Here is a 21,687-nt window from a genome sequence, read left to right as displayed (position 1 = left end):
GTTGCTCGAATGGGAGTGGGCGAGCTGGGATAGGCTGGGAGTTTGGTTGGAGCCGTCAGCGGGACGGGACGAGGCACCAGAAGGTGGGGGTGAACGAAGAACCGACCGACTGTTAACTTTTTGGCTTTCCGAGCGACGCAAAGCAACGCAGGACGGGACATTTGACGTGTGGTCGGCGTTAAATAGTGTGGTCGGCGGAAAATAGCATTTGTTGCGTTCAGGGGCCACGGACAAAGAAGCGTCGCCGAGCAAACTTTCTCAACCGGGTTGAAAAAACCACACCGGGAATTCATTTTTTATTATTTTTTTGTCTGTGTTTAACGGAGGCGTAAAGAAGAGGACGTCATGCCACGGCGCACCGTGCAAGAAGTATTCGTGCAAGATGTCCAGAAGCGGAGAAATCCGAACAAACACTACGTAAGACGAATTGTATTATTATAACAACGTCGCTTTGACTGCTTAGAAAAGTGAGCAACAGATCGAGGTTATTTTGCAAATCTTCTCTCTTTCCTGTCGGGGAAAGTAAAAACAAAGGGAGTATCAAATTACAGTTTACCAAGCCACACCAAGCGGACTGTTAGGTTCTTCAGACCAATCCTGAATTTTTATATTATTCAAGAATGATCTTACTATGGAGTCAGACTGGAGACAGTTGTGTTGCCTGTTTTGTCAGTTATTTGTTTGGGTCTGAGATTTAACCACACACTTGTATCTTTATACTCAGAGGGTTTTCAGTCAGTATTGTTGTTTTTGGATAACGTCAAAGTGCCCCCAAAAGGATGTGGCTCATGTGACTTTTGACCCTGTCTGAGTCTGCATACATTCAATGTAGTATCTCGTGCAAATCAGTGAATATAGGTATTGTACTCATTCTAACGGAGTCTGCTGTCCAACAAAAATCATTTTGAGTGTATCTTATGTGCCTGCTGCCCCTTGTGTGCCATCAGAAAACATTTTAATAGGCAAATCAGTCCTGTGCACAAAACACCAGAACTAATCCCCCCCAGTTCAAATTGAGCATTTCAGCTTTGTCATGCCTCTGAGCTCTACAATTTACTGAGAAAAAACATACACTACAGGTACTGGTAACCAGGAAGTAGAGCTTCGAAGATTATCACAGTGAACTCAAGGCAATGTTTGAACAAGGGAAGGGCCTAGACACAACAAACCATATGGCATGTGGCATTTATAGATCTATCACTTCAGTTGTATAGTACATTCTATAGTTTTTATTTGGGCCAACGCCTGTTTTAGGGTTTTACTTTATTAGGGGCACTTTAATAACTGACATGTCTGTGTTCAGCCAAATGTATTGATATTATTTACACAGAATAATTCTAGTTATGTTTTGTTAGGTTGATGGAGATGTCTAAAAAGGGAGAATATCCCAATGTCAAGAGATAATGCTATGAGGGGCAGGAGAACGGGAAACAAGAAGAAAAAGAATAAATGTGTGGTCATTTTTCCTGTTTCAACGATCATTCACCACTGGTACTGCAAAGTTGTGTGGGAGACCAGAATGTCAAGAAGACAAAGATTCATTGCTCTCTTTTCGGCAATTATCAAACAGTGGAGCTTTCATCATTCTGGGGGATGGATGTGGGCGAATTTGAGAGCGAAAAGTGCACACAGTTCGTTTTAAAGTAACACATATGTCATCATGTAAACCAGAGGGCCAGCAGTGAGAGCTACTGCCAAGGCCTTAGCAGGTGTCCGTGTACATGGTGGGCGTGCCCGTGTGCATATGTCGGTTCTCATTCATATAGGTGTGAAAATGATGCCTGGGTTGAAGGACCAACAGACCTTATACTGCTGTGAGTGTTAGTGGTCAAGGACACAGAGTTCTCGGGGTCCTGTGTCTTCTCCGCCTGTCTGTTTTGCTCTCTGGTGCCGCCCATGTTGTGTTGTGCCTCTGGTACTCTCTCTGCACAGGCAGGCCGGACACACAAAAATCTTCCAGAAACCCGGAGGAGCAGTTAATTGAACAGAAAGCAGCGTATAGCTCGTCTGCTCATCAGAGTTGAACCTATCAAATAGAAAGGAAAGAATATGTGAAAGATCCCATTCCTAGGAGACTTACAGATATTAGAGTCTTTATGTTGCCAGGTTTATTGTTTTAACGAGAAGCTTTTATAGCCAAAGTTATAGCTTTCCCTTGTTTTCCTCAAAGCTATGGCCTCAGCCTCATTTGGGATTGTAGGTGTTGTGCTTGCAGATTAGAGATCTTATTTGTCTTAATTATTTTTATAGACTGGAGCATGGAAAAAGGAAACCTTTTTGCATAATGGTTCTCCAGCTTAATGTTTCGAAGGAAGCAAATAGATGCTGGCCAGAGACAATACCCCCCTAAAAAATAATCCTTTGCTCATGTCATTGTGTGGATGGCCCTCCATCAGTTCACATTTACACACACTGACACATAACTCTTTTTGTTTGATGAAGACGGCCTCCCCGCTGGTCTATATAGCTCATGTAGTTGGTCCATCCATGGCCGTATCTGACTTTACTGACCTGAAAGAGGGAGCAAGGCCAGAGATGGTCTGGGAGTGGGACCAACAGCATTCAGCCAGACACATTGAGCCACCAGGGAGTTTCCAATCACCTCCCTCTGCTTTTTCTTTAGCGAGAACGGTGTCTTTTTGCCTGTAGACTGCAATGATTAGACTTGATGCTTTTGGTTCGATGCTTTGTGCTGTTTTGCTGTTGTTAAGAAGTTGCTGATGGAATTTGCAGTGTACTGTATTCTTATAGCGTTGAGACAGTCTGAAGCCATTTTTAATGTGATATTATTTCATATTGAAGTCTACCCATCAAACTTATGAACTGATGCTTTCATTGCTGCTTTTGCTGCTCAGGTCTTTATTGCAATAAACAACGTTTGATTAGATGGCATTTTAAGATCTGTTGCATCTAAGCAGGATAATGACTTCCCCCTTCAGCAGGAAGTGACGCCAATACACTGGGAAATTAAATAATCGGATACCCCTATTGCGTTCATGTGAACGGATGATGGCGGTGACCGCTGGCTGAAGTTGCCTGACAAGCGTGCCGTCTGCCTTTCCTCACATTACCCTGTAGAAGTCACTGCACTGGCAATTACTGGCACCATGACTCAGGAGTGATGCCCCAGGGGATTTGAATCAAGTGGTTGACTGTAATGTCTATTTGTTAGTTTAAACACATTTGCCTTTTTTGTTTTTTCAGGTTTACATCATCAAAGTGTCCTGGAGCGATGGCAGTACCGAACTCATTTACAGACGCTACAGCAAGTTCTTTGACCTCCAGGTGAGTTTGTGTTTGCGTGTGTGATAGTGTGTAATGGTATGTGATGGTATGAGTGTGATGAGTTCTAACCTTTCCCCCAGTGAAGACTAGCATAGATCAGGAAGTGAATGGAAGCCCTCTCTCCATTTAACACTGTCGTCCTATAGACGTAGTGCTTGTAGCCGAGTTATCCCTGCTCCACCCAGATGATACTGGTAATTAAATTGTGCGCGAGGAGTCGGAAAATATCCCGATGAAGTTAATAGAGGACAGTGATGAATGTGACACACTGATGACCACAGACATGTCTGAATCATTCTGGAACGTCACGCTGGCAGTGTGTGTTGCACAAGGAGGGAATCTCATTAGTATCCCAGTTTCCCTTCCTATTACGAAGGTAATGGATCTGAGGCCCTGGCCACGTTTGAGCTTAGAGAGCAGAAACTCCAGGAAACCCAGAAAGGCAACTGCCTTTAATGAGCACACAGTCAATTTAGACGATGCATACTGTCAATCCTAATTGGATTAAATTCCTTTTAATTGATTAAGATGGTCAAAGCATGAGCAATGAAATACAGAATTATAATGTTCCACCGTGTTTCTTTCTGGGGCTTTGAGTGCCAAATCAACCGGAAGAATATCAAGTATTTCAATAGTAATAGCATTAGTTCGACTTCAGGCTTCAAAAGCTCTCAACAGCCTTACTTATAAATCAAATCATAGCACACTTATGATTGTTTTTTTTAATCGTTGCACCTTTCTGTTGTTGAGGTCATGCCAAAGTAAAAGTACATGTGTAGCTATGAACACTAAGCTTTGTTGTGTATTCAACAAATGTTGCCTTAAAACGGCTATTTGCTCTTTACCGAGAACATTTGAATAGGGTATTAAGTCATGCCCTGCCCACTGTTGAGCTATTGTCAAACAGTAAGGGCGACAGTTGAACTTGTCTCACCCAATCACAGACCCATCACTCTTTTTTGTATTATTATTTGTGCCAATATAGACCCTCGTAAATAAAGTTGCATTTTCCTAAAAGACACAATAAAGTCTGTCTGTCTGGTTGGTTGGTTGTGTAACATACCACTGTCGATCCATGATGCGTACAGATCCCCCCTCATAGTTCGTATGCATGTGAACCGCGGGTAAATTACAGTTTAACGTTAACCATCACAGTGTGAAATAACGTTTTACTGCCAATCGTTATCCGCCAGTAAAACTTACAATATTTAGAAAAATACTTAAGGTTTTTTGTTTAAACCTTTAATTTTAATTAAATAAAAGAAAAGAAAAGACAACTACCACAAAAAAGGGCCAGACTAGACAGAGACAGGGTCGAGCCACTTTATTTACTGAAGTAAATTTGAGTAGCACTGAGCCTCTATGTGACCCCTTGGGCGCTGTTGATAAACTGACCTCTATAGTTATGGGTATGTAAAAAGAATGACCCTACAGGGACTAACGAATTTGACTGGAATTCAGGCTGCATGGATGGTTGACCATCTGTCATTGGCTTCCATAGGAATTCTCAATTACATATATAGTGTTCAAGTATTTTTTATGTTTTGAAGATTGCGACACAATTTGATTTAAGCTTGGTGAAAGACTCATCATTGCGGTGATTCAATAAATTCAGTTTGATCATCCGACCTCAGCCCTGCTTTTTTGATGATTTTGGCTCAAGAAGAAGGCTTTTTTAGACCTTGTTAATGTGACTAAGTGAGAGGAGGAAATTCGGAAACCTTCAAATGATTACCGGTATGTCTCCAGAAATTGAGTTTTCAAAACCAGAAATCTTAGCAGCAGATGTTTCTGAATAAATCCCTGACTGTACTTTTTAGTATTGATGTGCTAGGAAGCACAAACTCTCTCCTGTGGCCTCTTTATAACATCCACCCATATTGTAAAACAGAGTTGCTAGTTACATTGCCAAAGACTCAGTGTCGGATCAATGGCATTGATACAAACTCAAAATTTGTTTAACATTTCAGCAGACATCATTTAGTGTAGTAGTAGCATATGTGAGATATTTTCAGCAGGGGCATTCCCCACTAGTGTTCGCCCTGCCATGCCATGCAGCTGCTTCCTGCTGTGCTGACAGCCTGTGGGTGGGCTCGCACTGGTGAAGCAGATACAGATAAACCCAGCTGGAGAGATCAAAAGCCAATTCTTATCTCCCGTTAGATTTGGCATTGACATATTATAAGCCACCTTAAGGCTGTCCCAGCATTATTTGTACAATGTATTCAAATTTGTTGTGATCTTTTTGATGAGCTATTTAATCATTTTAACTTGTTACACTGGTGACTGTGATGAGGAATAAGGAAGGGGTTTGACATCATCCCAGGTGCCTGGCCAGGATACTGACAAAGGGATGATGAGTCATGCAACTCCTCTCGTTACCGTTTCTTCATTTCATGTCATCCTCCTTTGCTTTTTTTTTCCCTGTCTGCTCTGGTCTCTCTTATTCTCTCTGATGCTTTTGTCTTGTCTTTTAAATTCAGGATTGGTTTATGTGAATAGAGAAAAGATGATGATGTAAAAAAAAATGTGGTCACTGGTCATACCAAAAGCCTCGGAGCTAGACAGGAAGTGTTATTCACCACATCCTGTCAGCACAGCTGCACCAAGCTGCTGATGCCGTAGTTCAACCAAGGAAACGTGGGCTTTTTGTGGAACACTGACCACAGACTGTTTATTCACCCAGTGACTTCAATAGGATTTCTACAATTGTGAAGGGGAATGTGTATTATTCTTGACCTGCTTTGTTGTTCCAATCCATGTATCCATATTTTATAATCAGATGACACCTTATTAGTTACTCTTCAATGCATCTGGATCAAGTTGTATTGAGCAGATGGTATACACATGTGTGTCATTAGATAATAATAATTTGCATTCCTTTTTAAAAGTATTGATAGTAAATGGAGGTGATAACCAAAAATAGTACAGAATGAACTTCACCTCATCAAATACTCATTAAATGTTTTCTTTGGAACAAGCAGATCATTCATGTTTAAACTAGTGTACATGATTCATGTCTGACATCAGTCACTTCCTGAGAATACTTGACCAACATCCAGACACTTTTCACACCTGAGATATTTCTGTTACTTGTCCGCCCACACCGCATATTTTATGTAGCTACTTACCCTGACTACCATCAGGGAGTTTAGTATCCATTTCTGCATACTAGTGAATAGTGAGACAGAATCACAAACTGTGCAAATAGCATTTTAATACAAAACCTGTGCTTTTCTCCCTATCTGTTTTAGTGTGTTAAATTGTGAACAAAAATAGACTAACCTCTTGCTAAAGAAGGATGGAAAGTGCAGAGTCGTTTTGCCATGGGGTCATCAATTTGATTTCCATGTCACCAAGAATAGTTTCCATGCTGCACACGTGTTCACTCAACTTCACAAGCTTAGCCTTCCAGCATTCCCAGTGTCTTTGGATACAGGATACACTTTTACTTTAAAGCTGTCGGAAAAAAACGCAATACATCACTCCTTGCTCGCTACTTGCTTATCCTCATATCATTTCCATCCACAGTAATCAAGCACCAACACTTTTTAAAGGGGAGCGTGGGGGGCAGTATATTTTGCGTAGAGCAATGGGGCGGCCTGTTGTGCACATTACGCCAAGCAGCAACAATGTACTCATTTTCTTCTTCTACACAGTAATTTTCGGCCATTTTAAGAATATAATGTGCATCCTTAAGCAGTGCAATTTGTTCTTGTAATGATAATTCACAACATGTGTTTTTACTCGGGGAATGCTGAAAGATAGGTCCACAATTTACTGAAGTCTCGTCACAATATTTGTGTTAAGGATCTAGATGGTGTGGACTGAATGTCCTGAAAGAAAAACAACAAGTCTTAAAACGGTTAAATAATTTGAAGATCAGCTATTGTTTTGTCTTAACTTGCTCGTTCACGTGTGTTTGATTATGACCGCTGGGGACGCAGGTGGTTTGTAAACAGCTTGGAGTCAGCAGTGTGCAATGGGAGCTCTGTTTTTGTTTTTCAACATATGGCTCCTTACACAATTTGCTGTCACCGAGCAACCCTGATTTTGATTGGCCAGCATGATTTGCAATTGTCTATAAAATGTCTGGTCTCGATTTAAAATTAGTCTTGTTTTAGAAAAATGGCATATTGTTGTTTGCTGCCAGAAACAAATGCCTGTTGTCTCTCTGGCAACAAACAACCCACTCGCTAATCCCGTCATACATACATGTCTCAACTTTCAGGGGCAAGAAACCAAGCGGAGCTAGACATATATATATATATATATATATATATATATATATATATATATATATATATATATATATATATATATATATATATATATATATATATATATTTTATTTTAAACTAAACATTTTTACACACACTAGATTAGAGTACATACTTTATTCATATTGCCCACCCCTATTAAGTGATCAGGTAGAAGAATCCTCAAATTGAGCCTCCAAGGTCAAGTCTTTTGTTTAACCCTTTAAACAGCAAATAAATAAAATGAAAAGAAAAGACAACTACCACAAAAAAGCCCAGACCAGAGATAGGGTCAAGCCACTTAATTTACTGAAGTGAATTTGAGTAGCACTGAGCCTCTACATCACACCTTGGGTGCTGTTGATAAACTGACCTTCTGCTTTGACCTCTATGCTGGTGGATATGTAAAAATAATGACCCTACAGGGACTAACTAAAAGTACAATAATTTAGACCATATCTAGTCTGAACATACTAGGCACCAATATCGTCCACAAGTCCCTAGAGATTGGCCTTGGTGTTTATAAGCCAACATCAGCCAGCAGAAAGTATTTATCAAACCTGCCTTTGAGTATTAAAACAGGGACACTGAGGTCTTATGCATATTGAAGATAAATATATGTTGTTTACTCATCCATCCAGGCATTATCCATACCTACTTACGGATGCCACGGATAATTTCTTTATCCTCACTACTTTAGAGTTTACCAACAGCTCAGCCTGCGTTAGAGTACGGTTGTCTGTAAAGGGTTAAAAATGACCTCATGAATAAGTGCAATAAGTAAAAAAAATCAGAGGACTACTGAGATAGGCATGTTGCAAAGAGAGCACGGCTTGTTCTCTGGCATGGTGAACTCTCATTCAAGGAACTCTTGTCTGTCTCAGATGTTTTCTAAATTTTGCCTTTATTTGAAGGCTGATAATATATGGATACAAGTGGATATTGACGAGACAAATGATTGCCCCTTAATAGATTGCGTCGGACTCTGCATCAGTGTACAGTACAGTTGCATATTAACAGACTAGTAATGTGACATATTGACCATGGAAAGGTTTATTAACTGTAGGCAATCAATGGCTGAATTGTGTAAACTATCACGTCACAGTTAAGAGACCATATGTTGTAAATAGATATTTAACAGTTTATGCCCACTCTTTCTGTTACTCCATTGCCCTGGCTGATGAAGGCTGAACTGCATGTTATCTTTTTACTGTGGGAAATCTAGATATCATCCAAGCATTGTTTGATATCATAACAATATCTCCCGAGAGAATGTGTCCATGTGCCAGTGGTACTGTCAAGTCAATTCATTTTGAAAAAGGTTTATTGCATTTCAAGGGTTTGAACTTGAATATTCTGACAATGTACAGATATAGTACACATCCACAGCTGATGATGTCATAGACTGACATTATTATTTTTACAAGCTATATATGTATTTCTACTATAGTACTAATGTGTCATGCAATTCCTTCCAACTGAGATGAACTCGGCAGGATATCATTTACAATAACACACTTCAGAATACAGCCTTGGGAAGTCATGTGGCCCTTCACTGTGTTCCACCATCCTCCTGCCTGTAAAGCACAGATATTAGATGTTGGGCGAATGATGTAATTGGTATTTTGAAGAGACATCTTTACTCTCTCCAGATGCCTTTTCTTGTTTGAGTGGCTCTGATTACAGAGTTAGATACAAGGTCTGGAGTAGACGCAGAGACTGGGTGTGTCTACTCTACACTCCCAGTCAGTCAGACACACGGGAACAATTACAGTGTGTGGGGGTATCGGCTCTTCTGTGTTTGTCTCCTGTCTCTTTGCTTGTGCTGTGTCTCTTAGGTTAGTGCTGAGTCATTGATGAAGCATCCGACTGATCTGAGCCAAGTAGATTGTTGATTCCTGAGTTTAGTGCTTTGTTTTTTCTGAATTCCTTTTTTTTCTTCTTTTCTGCTGTATGTTAAGAAACAACAAGACTACAGACTATAACGTGGACTGACTCACCAAAGAGGGTTCATTGCTCACTATTCTACCCCCATTCTTTTGTTATTGCCCTTTGTGTAGCAGTGGGAAATTAACTGCGCTTTAGCAGTCATAGGCAAAGACGTCATTGTAGTGCAACCGTATCTGAATTGAAATTCAAGGGTATTTAACATGACCCTGTCATCATTTATTTTTATTATGAAACAAATCCAAGACAAAGTTGTGATTAATAACATCCTCAGTTGGTTTGAGATTCTCAAGTTTTCTGAGTAACAATTAATAGCAAAGCTTGTGTCTGTGAGGTATGAAATCCAAGAATATTATTTCATTATTTGTTTTGTAGTTACTCATATCTTTATTGGACTCATCATAGTGGACTACTTGGCATTATTATTTGGCCATGGCCTTATAAGTTGCAAAGGCCAGTTGAGGTAGAAGAGGAGGTTCAGTTTACACATCAGTAAAGAATTAGATTTAGGATTCCAAAGCCGGTGTATATTTCTTGGCATGCTTGAAGATTTTGGGCTTGTATAGTTCAACAGAAGGTCTTGAATATCAGGTTAAAATGAGATTGTTGAACTACCTTGTCTATGGAATAAAGCTGTTGCAAAACATGTTCAAACTGATACAAATGGAGAAGCATGAGCAAGAGTTAGTGAACAAATTAAGTGGGGAAGAGAAAACAAAGATCTGTAGACATTCATTCTCCTGTAAAACAAATCTGTTTCAGTTTTGCTATCTATTTGTCTGGCTGTCTTGGTCATGATCACAGTGGCAAGAGGGCAAGCTGTCACACAGTTATTTCCTATTTTCCTATTTTCATATATAAGTATCAGGCCCTACCTAATGAAGGGATTTGAGGCTGTTTAATCTTCGTGCCAGTCATTAATTTCTGGCACAACACCACCTGCTTAGAACCTGACCAGACTGAAACCGTCCGTAGAAAGTAATAGAAAATACTTTTTGGCTCGTATCTATGCCTTTCCCATAACCTCCCATCATCGCACCTCTTATTACACCCCCCACTTTGTCTGTTAGTTTTCACTAAATTAAACATATTGTTTCTTTCAAATTTACCTCAGGACATTTCATAATAGCTTTACTCATTTATGTTACGAGACAGCATGCTCTAGAAAACATGTGAGAACACAAGGAAATATACTGTAAGCTTGCATGTATTATCAGTATCCGGGCAAAATTGTATCACAGAAATCCTAGCGACTCATACTCTAGACATCGATGCGATTACCCACATGTCTAAAATGATATTCAAGAGTAGGTGGATCAGAGGAGGCTGATGAGTGATTAGATATTTTGAGTCTGTTCATGTTGACAGCAGGCAGGATGCTTCTCATTGTGACAGGTGGGAACACTAAAGCAAATACCAAATGTACCTTACCTACCACATCTAACCTTTCCATTTTTGCTCCAACATCGAAGCCCAAAAAGGACAAATTATGGATAAACTCTGTATACATTTACCATGAGATCGGACATTTTAGTCATTGAGGGTAAACATACCGAAGCCCCAACTCTAGAACATTCGTGTTGGGTATTGCATGTGCAGCATATTCTAGAAATGAGTCCTCTCATACCAATCAAGGTACCGCTATATTTAACAAGGGAGTGGGGGTGAAAATCATCTCTGGCTTGGAAATCTGAAGAGCCAATTTGTTTTGACCCTTAGATGTCTCTATGGAACACCGCCTTGATAGATATAATTTTATCAGGATGACATTGAAAAGACCAAAGTCAGAAATGCAGTTAATCTCATAATGTGATAGTCCTGTGATAGTAGCCTTCACATGGGCCAACTCTAAATGCAACTAGACCAGCTTAATCCTGACCAATGTTGTTTTTTTTTAGTTGTGTCCGCCTGATTTCAGCTAAAGCTTGACGAACTTCAACTGGGGAAGTCTACATACGGACTGTCACTCATCCATCTATCACTCATTTGCTAATAATGAGAACATTGAAACGAGAGTCTTCTGTGTATTCACATTTGACTCAGTAGTCCCTACTAATATTTGAGCTCAGCCGCAATAACTTAAAAGTGAGAAAATGAGACCTCCGCCATCCATTTTGTGTCAAACCCTGGTACTGAAACAAAACAAAACACTAACTGTGTATATCCTGTTTTGATGAGTGAATGTGGTTTGATGACAGGAAACTATACGCCAAAAAGTCACTACAGAGGCTGTTATTAGTTTTGAGAAGTGAGGGGGTGACTTCGGTTGGAACAAAAACTTGCAGATCCTTTTAGGCCTATTGATTGACACTGCTAACTAAAAATGCTGATCAAATACAGTCAATATTAATTCAATAAAGCTGATGTCCCTTTATATCTAACACTCTATAAGTGTTCAAGTAGAAATAAAGGATTCCCTCTGAAAGACCGAGTGAGTTTTAACCATTGGAAAACATGATCAAGAGAAGTGGTGATCAGCAGATCTAAGGAACCACTGCTTTCTGGCTTTGATAATTATAGAAACAGAAATGTTCCACTATGTCAGTGGTGCCTTGCTGCTCACAGCCTCTTTGCTGCAACAACATATGAAGCAGAGGGGAAAAACCATACCATCTGCTCAGGACATTCCTAATCATTGGCAGACCTTCCTTTATTGGCCGAATTCCTTGTAGGAACTGCTGATTTGTAAAAATGTGAACCCTTCCTCTCCGGCCTCAGCGATCATGTGGCGTGTAATGTAGAGGGCATGTTTATGTACACGTGTGAGTGTAAATGCTTTGTGTGCTAATAAGTCTTAATTAATTGTGGTGTTTCAGATGGAATTGCTGGACAAGTTCCCAGTGGAAGGAGGCCAGAAAGACCCTAAGCGCAGGATCATTCCTTTCCTACCAGGTAAGACAGACAGACGGACGACGGACGGACGGAAACAGAGGAAGAACTATTTTGGACTGTTGGTTGGACAAACATCAAAATTAAAATGAATCAACTTATCTAGAATACTTACAATTGATTTAATTGTTTGTGGCAGATTTATTTATGATAAAATGTTGCCAAAGCATGCACATAACTAAACACAAAGACCAGTGAACTCCTGGATTTCCCCCTCCCTGTAATGTTGCGTCTTTACCTCATTCTTGACTTCTCCATCATACACATTTGCACGCACAAGGTTAAAATGTGGACAACAATGACTCGCTCACAGGCTGTGAATGAACTGAGAGAAGCAAAATATGTTTAAAAAAAAGGAACAATCTGACGCAATGATCATTGGCCTTCAACTAACTTTCTGAATGAAGAAATAATAATGTTGTATCTGCTCTTTAAACGTTTAGCTGACTAAGTATGTCGCTCATAGACATACTAGACAATTATATAGAGTATTGTTTAAGGCTTTGTGTAAAACATTAAATATTTAAGATTACTCTGTGATCATACAACTAAATGGTTCCAGTGCATAACATCCATTATGAGCTGTTTTCTTGGCTTAGCTGCACTTTTGTCCTGGCTGAATCATCATCTTGTTTAAAACAATGGTTTCTTCTTTTTAGTTTACATTACTCTCTGACAAGTACAAGTGGCACTGAAGTTTGTTTGGAATAAGGGCTTAGGGTGTGCATGTCCAACTTTTGAAATAGTTGGAGATTAAGATCCTGTTGAAAGTAATGCTTTATGAGGGTTTAGAAGAAAGCCTCACCCAAAGACCCCACCCACATCTCCCCTACCAGGCAAGTGGGGGATAGGGTTTTCTTTTTTGTGGAAAACAGGTCTGGAATTCATTGAAAACACACACACACACACACACACACACACACACACACACACACACACACACACACATACACATACACATACACACACACACACACACAGAGAGAGAGTTTGATGGACTCTGAGTAGGAGAAGGGAAGAAAGATAGAAAAACACTGTTGTTTATTCTATCCCCTGCAACCTCCTTCTATGTCAGATAAAGCATACTGGCCATGGATACTGTAATGAACTCTCATCTACATTAAACACTTTCTACTTCCTTCCTGCTTTTAACCTTACACCCTAAAATTCTATATATTCTCTTAAATATATCTGCCTCCTTCCGATGAAGTGTTGGTCGAGGCTTTCACTTCTCCTGATTTCTGTGGGAGAAATTAGCATTAAAGTGCCCCAGAGGAACAGCTAAGACACCAAACGTTAAAGACACACAGATATGGTACCATCGAGGAATGCTACTTTGAAACGGTTTGCTTTTGTAACACAATCGTACTTGAAACATTATTCAATGCCTGCATAAATTGAGATTTAAAAGAATCTCAGTTCCCAGATCAGGTCATACACTGCTCTGAGCTGAATTCCAAGCTAACATTTGCCTGATTTGCAGAATAGTTTTACTGGCAGCCAAGAAAACTCTTCTCTTACAAAGTAAAAAGTCTGGCCGGTTGGCGGAGACCAACCTAACAAGGCACGGAAGTGGTTTTCCCTTCATGGTTTGGTTTGTTCAAGGCCTCGAGTTGTTTTTACTTCTTTGGTATCTCCAGCAAAGTGGCGCGTCTGCATTTGTGGATTGTGCAGAATTTCTGTTGCCTTTTTCTGCCAGGTGGACACATAAAAAGCTGAAATGCTGCATGTTCATTCTTTGCTGTTGAAACTACATGATTTACAAAAAAAAGAAAAACGTGTCAAGATAGCAGTTTCAGGGCTGATATTGTATTCTTAACATATGAGGACTCAGAAAATCCGAAACCCATTTTTCATCTAATGATCTCTCATGGTGCTAAATTCCTTTTGATAGGTTCATACATGACATTTAGATAAATGTGCTGTTCACCCTCGAGCCCTGAGCGATGCTCTTTATGGCAGCGCCGGCAGGTCGGCCTTTGAAAAATAACTAATACCAATTATCTCAAATTGGGATTGTTAAACTCTGAGTCAAAACCCAAGATGGAATGTGGGTCTGTTTTATTTGTTTTTTTTGCGCCCCTGAATGATATGAAGGTCATATGCTTTCATGAACTCTGATTCCACGAGTAGACTATGCATTTGTTATTTGGTTTGACTTTTTTTCTCCCTTTTCCTCCCTGAATGATAGAGCTACAGTACATACTTGTTCAGGAACTCTGTTTGGCTGGGGATCTCTCTGCCTGCCACAGTAGGAGGCACAAGTATGGTGGGCAGGTCAAATATGTTTCTGTGGGTCTAAATAACACATTCTGGAGTCGGTCCTCTATGAAAGGCAGAAAACAACCCAACAGTTACATTGACCTTGTAAATGCTTCATTTATTCCACATTCATCTCTTGTCTGGAGGGGAAAGCAATCATTGCTCTTGCCTACTTGGATGTGGTGTACCAGTAGCAGGCTTGTGGAGTTGTGTCTGCCCTTAGACGGCAACTTGCCTGAGAACACAGTAATTAAAACACACAGACACAGCTCATTCTTAAAAGCTCCACACATGCCTGGCTGCAGTGTTATGTAGAGCCCTTTGGAGCAAGTGAAGTCTTATTACAAGTGTTGAGTCAAGTTTCAACTCTTGTAAGAGCAAGTCTCAATTCATTTAAGACAATTGCAAGTCAGTTAAGTTTTGAGTCTCACGTCTTGTCCCCAAGTTGACACGACTTGGCTCATTGACTCCAAGTTAAGTCTCTTTCAAAAGCAAGTTTCAAGAAATGTTTAATTTAGGTCTTCTGGTTTTTATAGCAAGTATTTCCAGTCACAAGTTTTGTCAAAAGCCAAGTCCTTTCGATGCATAGACCTAATTATTCAATATCAAATAAGTTTTAAATGTTACGTTTTAATTGTTCCTGGATTTTTACAAGGTCAACCCTATTTTTTTATCTCCCTTAAATCTCAACCCAAGGAGTCAAGTATGTAAGCAAGCAGGAGTAAGCAGTCAAGTCCAAAACAACAAGTCCTCACTTTTTAATCTTAAGTCTGACTAGTGTCCATGCTTTAATTCTACAGCTTGATGTTAAGGTGTTATATAATGGTTTTAGCTACTCAAAATTCTTCCGAATAGCCAAAATAGGGTGAATAAACCAGAGGAATTCATGTGTGGTGAGTCCAGTGATTAAGAGGTGAGTGCTGAGAAGAGCTTTCTGGATGCAAAGTGTGGAACAAAGACCCTGTCTGTGTTCCCATGTCGATCTGTCTCTTCTCTGCACTCCCTCACTCTCCTCAAGAAACAAAACTTTGTTTGATACCCGTGGTCACTGCTGGCTATAAGATTTGCAATAAAGTTTACCCTGCCTCAACCATGGCTCCAAGACAGCCATACTCCTTCCCTCCCTCCTTCCAGCCCAAACCAGCCCTTTTTTCCATCTGAAACCAACAAGCTGCCCTGCATACAGAGTGGGCAGTGTTGAGTCAGTGCTTCTCTCCTGACCCTTGAGAGCTTTGAAAAACAGTCAAGAAAGCTTTCTGTTTGAGGAAAGAAGAGGAAGAAAGAGACTGAGAGAGAGCAAGGAGGGGAAGTACTGTAGGCAACTTTCAAATCTCTTTAGTTTTTGTGAGAGACGTTGTGTCCTTTTGGCTGCTAACGCTTGCCAACACCGTAGATATTTGGATTGTCATCTCTCATTCTTAATCTAGTAAATCTCCTGTTTAATAGTCTCCCTCACGTAGTGCCATACTGTTCTCCTGCACAAATGTAATGAGAAATTAGGCTGGTCATGTCTTTCAGGCCATCTTGTCAAGAACAGCGCCCTGAGGTAACTTCTGTTATGATTTGGTGCTAAATAGAATAAAGAGAAAAAACAAAATCATCTCTGGCCATGCTAGTGGCTCAGTAATGCTCAAATTACAAGTGGATAAAAGTTGAGGTCCAATGTTTTTGATCCTTAGTGTGAATGTTAAATGTTAAATAAGTGTAAATATTGGCCAGGGTTGGTAAGGTATTTCATAACTTATATCAAGTAGGTTTAACATGTTGTGAGCTATCCATCCAATAATTCTTGAAATTTCCCTCTGAACCAAAGATTTTGACCGGCTGATGGGGCGAGTAAATCACTTAAGTCATTACAATACATATTTTACAATCCATAAATGCCTGTTCGAAATTGCATGCCAATCCAAGTAGATGTAAGGATATTTCACTGTATGAGTGGTGATTTTGACCATACTAATAAACAAAGTAATTAGGATTCATCCACTGGGGACCTTGAATATCTGTAGCAAATTTCATTCAAATTAATTCAACAGTTGTCCATTCAAATTCCAAATGGTCAACCTTGTGGTGGTGTGAGGGGAAAGGTCGGGAGGGACACATAAATCGGTTGGATTCATTCTCTGGTGACTTTGAATGTTTGTGCAAAATCCATTCAATTGCTCTTGAGATATTTATTGTGAAAAAAGAAGTTTCCTAATCATAAGCCCGAAGAAAAGAAGCTAAAGAGTTGGGGTCTTATTGATTGTGGTTATTGTATAAACTGTGTAAAATCTGGTGTCTTTTGATGAAGTCACCACACATCCAACCACGCGGTCGCCACCTCTCTACAGATTTTCTCTTATCTCTGTATTTCCCTTCATGTATCTTGTTTTCCCCTTGTTTTTTTTTGTTCAAGTGTTGATTCACAAGATGAGCAGTCCAGGCACATGGGCATAAATGGCATCTATAAGACACTGGGATGACCCCAAACGGTCTCTATGTGCCTGTATTTCTTTTTTTTCATCAATGTCATTCATTCACTTACACATAAAAAAAAAAAAACATTTGTGGATTTTTTAGCTCTATGGGTCAAGAAAGCAATCAGGCATTTTTAGGAACATGGGTGAAAGGGTAGAGCTGTGGGGGGCTTAACTGCTCAGCAGCGATCTGTGAGATAGATTCATGTTTCAGCAAGTCTGCTTTAAATATTCTCTAAACAAATCCCATAACCCTTTGATGGAGGTGATACAGTAACTTCTCAAAACACGTCCCTTTTGGCGTTCAGGATCTTGTTACGTTCTTGACTTCCTGCCTAGTTTATGTTTGCATTAGAGCCGTCTCAGTGAATTTATCGTAACTTCAGAGGCTAAAACGAGGAGAAAATAGATGCTGGCTCTCAAATGTCCTGCGAGTCGTTAAGTTTGAGTCGTGTTTTAAGAGGCCTATTTGTAGCCATTTATTGTTACTGTTTTGGCGACCCAGCTTGTCTGAGCCTGTGGTTATTTGGGCCTGGAGATAAGTGCAGGGGAATATCATTGAAGCTGTCATGGACACATAATTTGCTTTCCCAAAGTAATTTATTCATGACTTGGAAAGGCCAGCCATTCACCTAGCTCCTTACCCACCTCATTGTGCTGTCAGTGTTATTGATGACACGACTGTATTGTGTCTGCATGCTAATTCACTAACTATGTGTTGTAGAAGCCACCGTGTCCTTCAGCATCATCCAAAATCCAAAAATTGTATCCGGTGATATTGTTTGTATGCATAAAACGGCCTAATTCATGTTATTTATAAAGAAAAATTATTATAATATAATATGTTTGCTGTGGAATACTGGTAGCAACACTGATATCAGATTATACGATAAAAAAAAAAATCTAAATCTGTTTGTTTTACTTTGATTCAGGGAAGATCCTGTTTAGGAGGAGCCATATCCGAGATGTGGCTATGAAAAGGCTAAGGCCCATCAACGAGTACTGCAGAGTGAGTATATTGACCGTTTGACCTGAAAATCTCTTATGGTCATATGTGATGTAGTTCATGAAAGCTACACTGACAACTGACATTTACATCTTCAGCACAAAGTACTACAATCAACGTAGAGAGCACAGTGGCCTCGGGGAAAGAAAAACAAGTATCCCACCCACGTTGTGTCAACTTAGTCATGTACAGGAAAATGGAAAATATTCTTTTCATGCCGTCTGTGTATATATGAGCACACCAGCCACAGTTTCTTTCAGCACATTCAAGAGTACACTGAGCGACCCATCTGATTACATAAGAGCTTATTCTTGGGTGAATACATGGCTTGGATTTCAAATTACAGACACAGAAGTCATAAATTACAAACTCTTAGCTTCATCTGTCAGATTTTCCAATTCAAATAGATGGTTATATTCATTAAAGTTAAGCGCAGAGCCACACCACAGGATTTGCATCACAACTAGGTTTATGGAATTGCATTGTTCCAAGAACAGGTGTATGAATAATGCCACTGTCCTTGCTTTGAAAATTGTCACTGTGTGGTGTGCGCCATGCTAAACTCTGTGGAGCGAGTCTTTGTGACAGCAGGCATCCACCCTGCTGAGGTGTCAAAAAAGCTCCCCAGATGCTCTGGAGCAGATTATGAGACAAACTAAAGAAGAAATTCTCTTCTGGTGTACTGTATGTGCGAAAAGCTATTTCTGTGCAACGAAATGCAAATAAAATGTCTTTGTACCTCTCGAATGTACAGTATAGCGCCATGATCAATCAGGATGGTATTTATACATGTACGTGTATGCAATTCAGTTGCTGTCAGTGACAGAAGAAATACATGATAAGTATAGAGGTACAGAGTATGGAGGTGTGTCGTAATTCATTAGTGGTGTTTATCTTCACATTTAAAATGCAGCAGCTCTTTCTACCAGTTAAAACGGAGATGATGTAAAACCTGCATTATCCAGCCCATTACATGGCGTTTTACCAAAGAGATTAATCACTTAGTCTCAAAAGGGAAAAAAATGCAACTGAACATTTTCCGGCTCCACTGTAGCAGAACTGCAACCATAAAACTGCCAATAGCAAACTACTAATTGCTACAATTTGACAGAAACGTAACTACAGCAACCTAAATGAACATGCTATGATTGATGTTCAGCTCCCAAGCAACCAGACAAAGTTGCTCATATTCAGAAATACCTGTGAGAATGGGCTTTTGTATCTCATGTTGTGGTGGTGGTCACTATCACCAGAGAGGGGGCCAAAGGCAAGTAGCTTGCTGGTGCTGAGCTTGCACCAGTAACCACACCCACAGCCTATAACGTTGTTTCTTTAACAAGCGTGCCTTCGAGCCTCTAAACATGCACATCCTTGGGTGCATCTCAAGTCTCTAAATTGTCGTTTCCTCGATCGTTTATTGAACCGGAAGTGGTTCTGCGCCGCCATCTTGACGGCCGTCCTAAAGCTCTTATTCTGCTCTGAGGAGCGAGGAGGGAAATCGGAGGAGTCATGATCGAGGAGCCCCGAGAGCAGGCTTCCAGGAAGTGTTTTAACGCTGGACACGCCCCCTCACTGTTCATCTGTTATTTGATTGGACGCTGCAGCTGAGCGGACTGATCGCTGGAGTTTCATACCAGAGACGATCACAGATTGAACTCAAGTTATATATTATATCTGTTGTCTTATTCACCATCTGGTTAAAATATGTTCATTGTAGGTCTGAACAACAAAAGGACCTCAAACAACTGTCTTCAAAGATTTGATCTGTTGTTTCCTTCAATAACTTTTATTATGTATGTAATTAAAATCAGAGAGAGCTGAGAGAGGAAACACTTTTTTACAACACGTAATTGATAGAAAAAAGTACTCGACACCTTGAGGTAAAATCATTAATCAGGACTTCTTTGCAAAGAGGAGCAGAGTCAGAAACACAACATGATATGTCAATTGCGTATCCTGGACTGCTCCATGAATGAGCAGAGAGTTACCTCTTAAATACATTAATGACACAATCACAGAAGCTCTCATGACGCCTTCAGATTCGCTTGCATCGGCATGGTCATGACAACAAGGAACACCACGTTCTTCACACAGAGACATGTAGGCATCCACAGTCTCAAGACTATCAGAAGGTCACTGTTAAAGCATACGTATGTTTTAACAGGAGAGTAGGTCAAATGCGAAGCCACAAGCCTTTACACAGTGTATGATTAATAATATAACTGTGAAACAGTAGTTGATTAAGAGTAAATAAGTTTTTCTTCTATCAGTAATGAAGAGAAACTATATTTATATTGTGTGTTATTTTATAATGATGTCACAATCAGAATTTCAAAACATACCGACGTAATTAATAAACAAGACGCATTCCGCAGGTAGAAATCGATCCTGCGCGTATAAGCAGGACACAGAACACAGTATAAAAATACTCAATGCAGTTTATTAAACGGGTAACGGACAGAGAAAACATCTCCACTCTACACTCATGATAACTTTGTCTTTATTAATATAAGTAGTAGTTGAACACTATTAAATCAACTCCGGACAAAACTCTGTCAGCTGTTAAAACGACTGACAGCTGATCAGATGTGATCAGCTGTCATGCGGCCGCAGTCATCAGAAACCGACGTCGCTTCACGTGACACTTCACGTGACACTTCCTGTGGCGCTTCAGAGGAAAGGACGTTTCATGTCTGTTAAAACATATTTCCTTGCGTCTTCTCTCCGCACATGGTCTCCTTGCGTCTCTCCGTGTATCCCTGGTGGGAGGGACTAAGACGGAAGGAAAGGACGCAAGTGAGGGAAATGGGGATGCAATTTAGAGACTTCGGATGTACCCCTTCTGTTTCTCCGAGAGAGGACATTTGAAGATGTTTTTACAAGTTAGTTCTGACTTAGCCCTTAATCACACCTTCTTATATTGTCAATAACTGTATTATTGTATCATGGTAGCACTTCTCTTCTCCATCAAGAGCCTTGTGTAACCATCACTGTACAAATTAGTTTCTGATATGGTGCCGAAAGGTCTGTTGTCACTTCTGAATACAAACAATCCACAAGGCTTCCGAGTGAAGAGAAAAGCTGTATGTATAATCAACTGTTTTGAGGGCTAGAGGAGCTGTACAGCTCTACACAAAGTGTCGTCTGGGGTTAGAGGAATGTACAGCTGGTGTAGGCAACATCTTTAAACACTTATGTGAAAAATAAGAGTTTGGGGGAGGAATGGCTATTTTCTTTGTTTCTATGGGTGTGGATGTTAATGGGAGAAGCGAAGAAACCGTGAAAGCAGTGGTGTGACTGTAGTCGGAGTTGTTTTTGTGGAAATGTCTGAAAAGTTCTAAAGATTGCATTTACATGTTAAGTAGTTGAATGGTCTTTGCCTAAGATCCAAGTTTTGTCAGGGTTTAGGGCCTAGTGATGTTGATACAAATGCAAATTGCTGTAAGAAATCTGAACTTTATTATACGCACAGAAACTGCATTTTCATCCGCCCCCACATGCACCACGGTTGACGAGGTGAAACTTCATGTTTTTCTTGGGGAAGAGCCGAGTCAGCCCTTCTGTTGTACAGCTGAGGCTT

General features: G+C 40.1%; 1 protein-coding gene across 1 annotated transcript in view; it reads left to right on the top strand.

Annotated features, from left to right (window-relative positions):
- The first annotated feature begins 331 nt into the window (after window positions 1-331).
- Window positions 332-21,687, top strand: part of sh3pxd2b (SH3 and PX domains 2B) — a 38,317-nt gene continuing 16,961 nt past the window's right edge. Inside the window, exons 1-4 of the mRNA XM_079214109.1 lie at window positions 332-417; window positions 3,205-3,285; window positions 12,308-12,383; window positions 18,034-18,110. Of these exons, the coding sequence (XP_079070235.1) occupies window positions 346-417; window positions 3,205-3,285; window positions 12,308-12,383; window positions 18,034-18,110 (306 nt within the window). The 5' untranslated portion in view covers window positions 332-345. The remainder of the gene's footprint in view (window positions 418-3,204; window positions 3,286-12,307; window positions 12,384-18,033; window positions 18,111-21,687) is intronic.

The sequence above is a fragment of the Taurulus bubalis genome (assembly GCF_910589615.1).
Source record: "Taurulus bubalis genome assembly, chromosome: 2".
In the NCBI taxonomy this organism is placed as follows: Eukaryota; Metazoa; Chordata; class Actinopteri; order Perciformes; family Cottidae; genus Taurulus; species Taurulus bubalis.
Note: the sequence above shows the minus strand (reverse complement) of the source record. Positions and strands in the feature narration are given on the sequence as shown.